The sequence below is a fragment of the Glycine soja genome, chromosome 17 (assembly GCF_004193775.1).
Source record: "Glycine soja cultivar W05 chromosome 17, ASM419377v2, whole genome shotgun sequence".
NCBI classification, from domain to species: domain Eukaryota; kingdom Viridiplantae; phylum Streptophyta; class Magnoliopsida; order Fabales; family Fabaceae; genus Glycine; species Glycine soja.
Genome location: NC_041018.1, coordinates 41,384,645 through 41,395,147, shown reverse-complemented (window position 1 = coordinate 41,395,147; position 10,503 = coordinate 41,384,645). Strand labels below are relative to the sequence as shown.

General features: G+C 35.2%; 1 protein-coding gene across 1 annotated transcript; it reads left to right on the top strand.

Annotated features, from left to right (window-relative positions):
* Positions 1 to 1,602: 1,602 nt before the first annotated feature.
* Positions 1,603 to 7,389, top strand: LOC114393714 (auxin response factor 5-like). The gene is made up of 14 exons (XM_028355121.1): positions 1,603 to 2,396; positions 2,500 to 2,612; positions 2,798 to 2,896; positions 3,008 to 3,064; positions 3,186 to 3,338; positions 3,448 to 3,532; positions 3,763 to 3,853; positions 4,167 to 4,331; positions 4,448 to 4,570; positions 4,689 to 4,764; positions 4,904 to 5,039; positions 5,125 to 6,401; positions 6,583 to 6,773; positions 6,948 to 7,389. The coding sequence occupies exons 1-14, from the start codon at positions 2,279 to 2,281 to the stop codon at positions 7,063 to 7,065; spliced, it is 2,802 nt and encodes a 933-aa protein (XP_028210922.1). The 5' UTR covers positions 1,603 to 2,278; the 3' UTR covers positions 7,066 to 7,389.
* The last annotated feature ends 3,114 nt before the right edge of the window (positions 7,390 to 10,503 follow it).

The window sequence follows — 10,503 nt, the reverse complement described above, 5'->3', positions numbered from 1 at the left end:
CGCCGTGAATAAATAGACAGCACAGTGACACGTGGCATGCATCTTTGATTTTGTTTCACACTTTTACTTCATTGGTTTGTCGTGAATCGCATGCGTGACGATCGGTCAAACATCTGGTGCTAAACTACTGCTCAGAAGCAGGGGAAAATGTTTTTTTTTTTTTACATATATATTTCTACCAATTTCTAATATCTTTCCAATAAATAAACAATGTTTTTTTAATAAATAAAGTAGAATATACCGAAGATCATTTTCTTCTTACAAAATCACACCATCTCTGTTATTTGATAGTTGAAAGTTATAAATTCTGCCCGTTATTAACTATAACATCAATAAATAGTCTCACCACTTTCACATTTCTACTCATTTTTGGTTGTGTATTATTATTATTATTATTATTATTATTATTATTATTATTATTATTATTATTATTATTATTATCAAATGATAAAATAAAAAGATTTGTGTACTTGTGTTATAATACTATACTATATACATTTTATGAACCGAATGAATGTGTGTCATTGACTCATCACCGTATGATTCAATTTTTTTAGTGTATTTAGTATTAAATTTTTAATTTATAAATAAAATAACTGTACTGAGTATTCCAAAATAATAGTATCAAACATGAAAATGCCTTAAGAAGAAAATAAGATATTGGGAAAAAAATATGATGTAATGTTAACGGGGCAGGTAACAAGACTAAGAATATGAATATTAGGGTACACAATACAATTAGAATAGAATATACTACAGTTAGCTCTTTTATTAGATTAGTATTTACACAAGACTTTTACGACATTTTATTTTAAAACAAAAAAAAAACATAATGTACTTTATTAAACATCCGTCGTTATTAAATAAATCTCCCTGCATACTATATTATTAAAGTACACACAAGTCTCTCACTCAAAATAAAATAATGAACAACAACAAAACGATTCAATTGATAAAAAATGAAATTATATCTATTGAGGAAGAAGAATCTCATTAAGTATATATTTAGTTTAATGTTAAAGAATTAATTTTTTATGTTTGATTCCATCTTAAAAATAATTTAGAATTAATTTAATTGAAGTAACTCTTATAATTTTTGCAGTTTTTACGTTAAATTCAAATTTTTTAGTGAATTTTATTTCTAACTTAATTATATAATAAAAAAATTCAACCATAAATCACATAATTTTAAAATCAATTTCAACTAAAATTAATTTTATTGAAGATCATTTTTATCAACGTTCATTTAAATACACACTAAAAGATTATCAATCAAAAATTTTATAACAATGAGATAATTAAAAAAATAAGTCTTTTCTCATTGAATGGTGGCTAAATAATATCGTATTAATAATAGATTCCAGAAAAACAAGGTAAAATTAAATCAAAATGTTAAAGAATCTGAATAATGCAAAAGCTAGTGTGTGTAGCGCTGCATATCCTGAGGCGAGCTAAGATGAGGTTGATAGTGTACTACTACTGTTTTCGTGTTGTAATAGACTAGCTCCACTTTTTTCTGATTTTCATTTAATACAAGTTATACAGTTATACTACTAGTTTTTTTGTTTTTGTTTTGGTCTTAGTTATTTAAATGATATAAATAGCTTAAAGCTGCAAAGGGTAGGACTTAGTAGCATGCACACTACTTCTTGCTGTTTGAAGCAAATAGAGAGAGAAAGAAGGGACAAGGAGGTTTTGGTTTTTGGCATTGGTGCTTGTGCTTGAGAAACTGAAAAGAAAGAAAGAAAGAAGGGAACAGTATCAGCGTCAGTGTGATGAGTGGTCTCACTGAAAGGTTGGTTTCTTTTCAAGGTAGAAAAGAAGAAAAAAAAAGCCACAACAAGTGTAGTACTCAAAAACTCAAAACCAATAATACAAAGCACTCACTCATGCTTAGGTCCGCGTGCTTTTTGATGCAAACTAATGGCCTTTAATTTGGTTGCTTTGTGCCAAAAGCCTCACCCGTTGAAACAAAGATCTGCACTTGTGCCTTTTTTCCACAGGCTTTGGTCTCTGCTTTGTTTTTTCTCAGAGATCAACAGCAACAACAACAACATATGAGATGAGATTCTTCTTCACATATTAACAACGTGAACCCTTTTCTTCTCTTCTTCTTTCTAATGGGGTGGGGAGGGAAAGGAAAGTTTTTTTTTTGTTTGGTGGGGATATAATATAACTTGTTGTGAATTGATGAAGAAGACGTAGAAACACAGGTTCCTCTAGTGGTTTTTAAGTTGAAGGCGTAGAGAGTGGTGCAGACATAGGAATAGGATATGATATGATGGCTTCCGTTGAAGAAAAGATTAAAACTGGAGGAGTTGGAGGAGGAATGGTTGTTGGGGGTCAAACTCTTGTTGCTGAGATGAAACTGTTGAAAGAAATGCAAGAACATTCTGGTCTGTTGTTTAATTTTTGCTTTGGAAGATCATTTGTTTTTTTACCTTTTGGTTACATTTTAATGACATGCTTGTTTGATGCTACTACCAAATTTTTTTGCAGGGGTCAGAAAGACTTTGAATTCAGAGTTATGGCATGCTTGTGCAGGCCCTCTTGTGTCACTACCCCAGGTTGGAAGCCTTGTGTTTTACTTCCCTCAGGGGCATAGTGAGCAGGTGAATGAAATGAGTGAATCTCTTGGTTCTCTTTTCAAAGTGCTACCTTTTCTAGCCTTGCTTTGTTATCTCTTAGATCATTAGTTTCTTTTGAATATTTAGCCAGGGTTCTGAGGTGTGAGTGACTTTGTTTGTTTTGGTTTGCTGAAGCATGTCTGTTCCCTTTTATTTGAATATATGAACAGGTGGCAGCTTCTACTAGAAGAACAGCAACATCACAGATTCCAAACTACCCCAATCTTCCATCTCAGTTGCTGTGTCAAGTTCAGAATGCCACACTTCATGTGAGTGTTGTGTGCTGGTTGATTTGACTTGACCACTTGTTGCATCTTCAAATCCATCATAAGTCATAACTCCGAACTAAATTTTACCTTTTTTCTTGTATGTTATGATAGGCAGACAAGGAGACAGATGAAATCTATGCTCAAATGACTCTGCAACCACTGAATTCTGTAAGGATGAAGTCTTCAGTCTTGGAATTTTTTGTTATTGAACATTTTAAATGTCAAGGTTTAGTTGTGGTGTATTGGACATTCTTCTCAGTTTGAATTTGGATTTTGTCTGTTGTGCCAGGAAAGAGAAGTTTTTCCCATATCTGATTTTGGGCTAAAGCACAGTAAACATCCCAGTGAGTTCTTCTGCAAAACTTTGACTGCTAGTGACACGAGCACGCATGGCGGCTTTTCGGTTCCACGCAGGGCAGCAGAGAAGCTCTTTCCTCCATTGGTATGGCTATAACATCTGCTGGTTGCAAATCATGTTTTCCCTGTGCTTGGGAAGATTTTGAACTTGAATTTTCATTTCATTTATTGATATGTTTTATCTTTCACTTCAGGATTACACAATTCAACCCCCAACTCAAGAGCTTGTTGTTCGAGATTTGCATGATAATACCTGGACATTTAGACATATATACCGGGGTGTGTATGCTTTTTTGGCTTTCGAATCTATTTATTGCTTTACTAGAAAAAAAAATTGGAATGATCGTTTTGTGAGCTTTTTTGCTGCAAGTTATTGTTTGGCTTTGCAGCTTTCTGCTGAAGGCATATTATTTTTTAACCTTTAATGGATTAGAGTCCTCATATTTATTGTTCGAACAGGCTGAATTGGATAAAAGTCCTCACTTTTATTTTTCACATTTTTTTATTAGGTCAACCAAAGAGACACCTGCTCACAACAGGATGGAGTTTGTTTGTAGGCTCAAAAAGGCTTAGAGCTGGTGATTCTGTTCTTTTCATCAGGTAATTGCCTAATTGTTGGCTACAAGAAGCATTCTTTATTTGCTTGTTATATCATAGATATAAAAGACAGCATTTTGTATTTTAAAGGGAAAGGGAAGTAGCACTGTTTAGTACTTAATTTTTGTACAAAACAAAGTCTGCAAAATTTTTGTAATAGCTTGTCTATTCCACACGGTGACATTGCAATATAATGGATCCAGCCAAAACATTGAGAATTATGGAATTCAGATTGGCAGATTATTCCTTTCAGTTATGATTACTGAGTGCTGCATAATTTTCTTCATACTAAAAATGATGTGTCAATTGCTACAAGGGATGAGAAATCACAATTGCGAGTTGGCGTGAGGCGTGTTAATCGTCAGCAGACAACACTGCCATCATCAGTACTTTCTGCTGATAGCATGCACATTGGTGTGCTTGCTGCTGCAGCTCATGCTGCTGCCAATCGAAGTCCATTCACTATTTTCTACAATCCAAGGTATATTTAGCATATTCATAGTCTCTCCTAACATATGTTTAAGATATAATTTTGTTGCAAATATAGCTTGTGGTATGCTTTCGAATAGTCTAATATCTGTTTCTACTTATTTGTAGGGCATGCCCTTCAGAATTTGTTATTCCTCTGGCCAAATACAGAAAATCTGTATTTGGAACTCAGGTCTCAGTTGGAATGAGATTTGGCATGATGTTTGAGACTGAAGAATCGGGTAAGCGCAGGTAATTTCTTGAATGCTTGGATTATGCTACAGCCAAATATTTCTCCTAAGCTATTTTGGTGATAGGTGTGAAATCCAAAACAAGCGTGAAACTTGACACGTACTTCATCTTTCTGCAGATATATGGGTACAATAGTTGGTATCAGTGATGTGGATCCTTTAAGGTGGCCTGGCTCTAAATGGCGCAATATTCAGGTAAATTAAGTTCTGGTTAAGTTCTATTATTCATATTTGTTGAATTTTCCAATGAAATTCGATACATTTATGAAGCATAGTGCATGTTGGAGCTTAAGTTTAGTGGAAATAGTTGGCCTAATGATTTCTCTGCAAACAGGTGGAGTGGGATGAGCCAGGGTGTGGCGATAAACAGAATAGAGTTAGTGTGTGGGAGATTGAGACTCCTGAAAGCCTTTTTATCTTTCCTTCTTTGACTTCAGGTCTAAAACGGCCATTACCATCTGGACTTTTGGGTAAAAGTCTGTTACTTGTAATATTTCTTTTCCTACTTTGTAGACGAGTCTTCTATTTAACGACTAGTTATGTTGATTGGTGCAGAAAATGAGTGGGGAACTTTGTTAACAAGACCCTTCATAAGAGTTCCAGAAAATGGAACTATGGAGCTCTCAAACTCAATTCCAAATCTCTACTCAGAACACATGATGAAAATGCTTTTTAAACCCCAGCTGATTAACAATAATGGAGCATTTTTATCCGCCATGCAACAAGAATCTGCTGCTACAAGAGGTCCCTTGCAAGAAATGAAGACCACTCTGGCAGCAGAAAACCAAATGCTGCTTAAAAATCTACATCCTCAATCTATCCCTGACCAACCTAATGCCTTAAACATGCAATCACTGTTGAAAAATGATCAGCCTGAAAAATTTCATCCTCTTGCCAAAATTGATAATCATCTTCCTTCTGGGATAGTTATTGACAAGCCAAAATTAGAATGTGAGGTATTACCTGACCGCGTGATTGACTATCCTTCCATGGAAGGGTGCAACAATGAAAAGGTGGCAGTAAATCCTGTTAACCAGCAAGGCCTAGCAACCCAATTGCCATTCCATAATCAAAACCAGAGTCCACTACTCCCTCAATCCAGTCCATGGCCTATGCAACCTCTGATAGAATCCTCCATGCCCCATCCTCAAATGATTGGTATGGCTCAAGCTGATTCTGCCATGGTAAATGGCCTGTTTCCTCAGCTTGACATTGATGAATGGTTGGCGTATGCTTCTTCCCAACCTTTTGCTGGGCAGAACAGACCAACTGGACCTTTTTCTGACTTGCAAGAACATAACTCACTTCAGCCTCAAGTAGTGAATCCCCCTTTACCTTCAATGAACAATGAAGTATGGGATCATTATGTCAAGAACTTCAAGTTCTTATCTCAAGCAGACCAGCTTACATCCATCTGTCAGCCAGGGATGTATGGCCTCAATGGCGTACCAAGCTCAAATAATTTGAGGGATCTTTCCGCTGAGAGCAATAACCAAAGTGAGATTTGTGTCAATGTTGATGCTAGCAACAGTGTAGGCACCACCATGGTTGATCCTTCTACTTCAAGCACCATTTTGGATGAGTTTTGCACGATGAAGGACGGAGAATTTCAGAATCCTCAAGATTGCATGGTTGGCAACTTGAGTTCAAGCCAGGATGTCCAGTCTCAGATAACCTCTGCTAGTCTAGCCGAGTCACATGCCTATCCTCTTAGAGACATCCCTGACAACTCCGGTGGCACTTCATCAAGCCATGTTGATTTTGATGAAAGCAGCTTCCTGCAGAATAACTCATGGCAGCAAGTACCTGCACCCATCCGAACCTACACAAAGGTTTGTAGTGGAGAGAAAAAAAAAAAAGAAAAAAAACCTTTCCTCATCGGCATTCATACTATATGTGCTAGTGCTAATTGATTTTGTTCTTTTTTGTCATGATTTATGAAATTTTGTCCTCTAAATTATTTGGCTCAACATCATAAATCATGTATATCTTAATGGTTTTGGTTTCTGACAGGTGCAAAAGGCAGGTTCCGTTGGAAGATCAATCGATGTGACTACTTTCAAGAACTATGAGGAGTTGATCCGTGCAATCGAATGCATGTTTGGACTCGATGGCCTGCTGAATGACACTAAAGGCTCAGGATGGAAATTGGTGTATGTAGATTATGAGAGTGATGTTCTACTTGTTGGTGATGATCCTTGGGAGTAAGTTTCTTATCAACTCTTGTGATGTGTGATATTCCAAACTTAAAAGTTTAATACTAGGCTTAATATGCTTAGAATTCCTTTGAACCAAGATAATAATCCTTTGAGTTTAGAACCTTTCGAACAGTGCTATCTTGTGTGGCATTCTGATGTTATTAAATGTTGGGTGTGTAGGGAATTTGTAGGCTGTGTCCGCTGCATAAGAATTTTATCACCTTCAGAAGTTCAGCAGATGAGTGAAGAGGGGATGAAGCTTCTAAACAGTGGAGCTTTGCAAGGGATGAATGTTTGAATATCAGGTGGTGGCTGCATCCAATGTCACTAAGCCATGCTTTGTGATGTTCTTGTACAAGGCAATGTTTGAAAAGCAAAGGCATATGTTGTGGAAGAAGTCAGTATTATTAACTTGTATGGAACAAACCTTGAAGATGGAAGAGAGTTTGAGTTTTATTATCACACAGATCAAAAGTTGTAAGATGATGTTCCAATGAGTCAAGGGTGTTGCATACCTTATGTTGTAAGAAATTCTTGCTGGCAAGTGGACATATTATGCTTTATTATTACTACGCATTGGGACCTTTCCAAATAATCAACCATCGAACGCTACTTATTTGCATTCTAGTGTAGTGTGCCTAGAAAGCATGGGTACAAGGCAATTCAATGACACACTTATAACGAATTTTTAAATAATGTAGAACATGGCCATAAAATTATAGAGAATTAGTATATAAAATATTAAACGAATCTTTAAAGTAAACTTTCTAGGAGTGAGTTAATATGAGCATGGTAGCATATTATTTCCCGTGGTATTTTTTGTTGTTGTTATAAGCAATAGGTATTGAAATAATCTTATTCGAATCAAATTAAGATTATTGTAAGAAATATTTTTTTTTGCGTATTTAATATAATTATATAGTTAGAATTCATATTCATTACATCCGGCTAAGTTAAAGTAATTTCACATCAATTCATTTATATTTGATGGTCTTTTTCTTTCTGGGTATTGAAATGTTTTTTTTTTTCTATTCCAAAGTGTTTCATGATTGTGCACCATTTTGGTAGAGCATAATTATCCTTGTAAGAGGTTATTAGTTAAGTTAGATACTATTATTATCAATATCAAAATTCTTTGTTGGATATTTAGCGCAGCAAAATATTTCAAACTCAAATTAGCGGATTAAGCTGAATTAATTTCATGCTAGATATATATATACACACTCGTTGGTGCTTGTGGACCATTTGTCTATTTTCTTTTTCTTTTTTATTTGCAAGCAAAATAACAACCGAAGCAATCCAGCGAGGCCAGCAACATTTATGTCAATTTAAAGCTACACGAGTTCCTATAATGAATGGGCTAAATAGAAGGTATCACCACTTGTTAGTGTTACATCGTTTATGTCAATTCTGACTTCATTTGTGTGGATTTCTGATTTTTTATCTCAATCACATACCAACGTTGATGAATTTGACGGTGCAACAAGTAGGAGTAGTAACTATTTTGAGACTTCCGAAAGTGCATGCATGAATGAGACGATTGATTAATGTGGTGCACATTTTAATCCACAGCCATTGACCCCTCCAATAAAATACTGACAATAGCAGGCTATGGTTACTGCACCTTGGAGGCGTGATAAAAATAAAAAACAAAGGGGACAATTAATTCAAATTTTTTTACCCATTATATTTGTACGAGGTATTCATTAATTTTTGTTAAAAAATCTGACTGATTATTTTAGTGAAATTTTTTCTATCAATCATTTTTTTTATCCAAAAGGCTTGAACATGAGATCTAACTTAACAGAAAGAAGTTTAATACTACTTGGATCAAAGATTGGTGAACATTTAATTGATTTAATTCCATAAGGGTACACTGACATAATTCATCTCAACTGCCATGACTTCACACTGGTACATGCCCCAGCAATCAAGCATCCCACAAAAACGGTGCTCTCGTGTTATTATAATCATAGTAATTAAATAGAAAGCTTCAGCTACAAGGCTTCATAATTAAATAGAAAGCTTCAGCTTGAAGCTATTACTAAGATTATGGATACATGTCTGGTTTAAGTTACTGGTTATTAAGCACCCAAGTAAATTTAATCAATGCGCGTTCATTATTTACCTGCATGTGATGAGCAAAGGTATGCAATAGAAAAGTTGTAAACAGATTTGAAAATTCAAATCAAGGCCTTAGCCTGGTAAAAAATTTCGGAGTAATTATTAAGCACCCAAGTTCCATGGCCCAATACGCCAAGACAAGCAAGGCTAGCTTCTTTGAAGCAAATTGGGCTTAAGAAGTAAATTTAGGTAACAAGGAATGTGAAGTGGATGCTGCAAACAAAATTGAAAAATGCTACATACTATACAGTACTACACTTTTACCTAGTAGATAAATTTCATGTGGGTCATATGTGAGTCGGCTGTTGCTTCCTGCACCTCCAAGTTGCTTCTTGCACCCTTTACGAAATATTTTTTTTACCTTCCAGATTGATCATTCCAGAAGCCAAAATAGGAGTGCATTCCGGAATGTGAAGCCAAAAAGGAGATGGAGGAAGCAACAGCCATGGGAGTCTCATCTCATTCTCCATTTCATAAGATTCACTTGAATTCAACTAATGAGTGTATTGTAAAGATAGTATTAAGAAGTGTGTTGTTGGCATTCCTCAACCAAATTTGTATTTTTATATTTCCTTAGCTCGTCTTTAACTGCTGATTGTTGGTTTATACCCGGGTCCTCTCAACTATGTCCTTTCCAGGTTCACCTATTAGGTTTGGAGCCTTAATACACATGTATGTGATTAAACACAATCTCCACTTTCTGTGAGAATTTGTAATTTTGACAAGGCAATGTGAACAATGAAATGGTTTGCTTCATAACTATGGAGTGAAGAGGCACATTTTTATAGAATATGAATATTAAAACCTTATCAGCAAGTATGTAAGTCATCAATATTAATCAGCAAATTGGGCTTGAAGAATAAATTTAGGTAACAGTGAATATGAAGTGGATACTGTGAACAAAATGAGTTTTGATTTTTGGACACTCGTTCGGTACAAAGACTCCATTGACACCCCTCATTTCTCCCTAACTCTCTTTCCTTTTTTTATCATATCATATCATTTGTCAGATATACACATCTCCCTTTCGAAGTTCACCTTTTAGGTCTGAAGCCTTATTAAGTCCCTGTGATTAAAAGCAATCTCCACATTCAGAGAGAATTTATAGTTTTGTCAAGTCAGTGTAAACAATGAAATGGTTTAGTTCACAACTATGAAGAGGCACAAGAAGCAGTTTAACAGAATATCAAAATCCTATCAGCAAGTCATCAATACTCATCAGCTGCAGGCCTCAATACCTGGCATCTTCATGACTTTTTGCAGGACTTAACAAACGCATCTTCCATTACGAGACAGGCAACATTCTTGTGAGTTGTCTCATTAGAATCTTTGGTTTAGAGCAGTGAGTAGGATGAACTGATGGTTATAGAACTAAATGACAGATAAATTCTTGTTTTGCTATACTTTAGAGATAAACCCGGGTTCATGCCTTTCTAAATGAAGCTAGGTGCCACAAAGTTGTAATGCCATTGAGAATGGATGATTTCTTTTAGATGTGAAACAATCCTTAATGATTGTACTATAAAGATAGCAGTGGTCAAGCATATGATGCAGTAATATCAGGTAGAGAATGCATATAGTAAAATTATCAAGACCAGTTGACCAAATAATC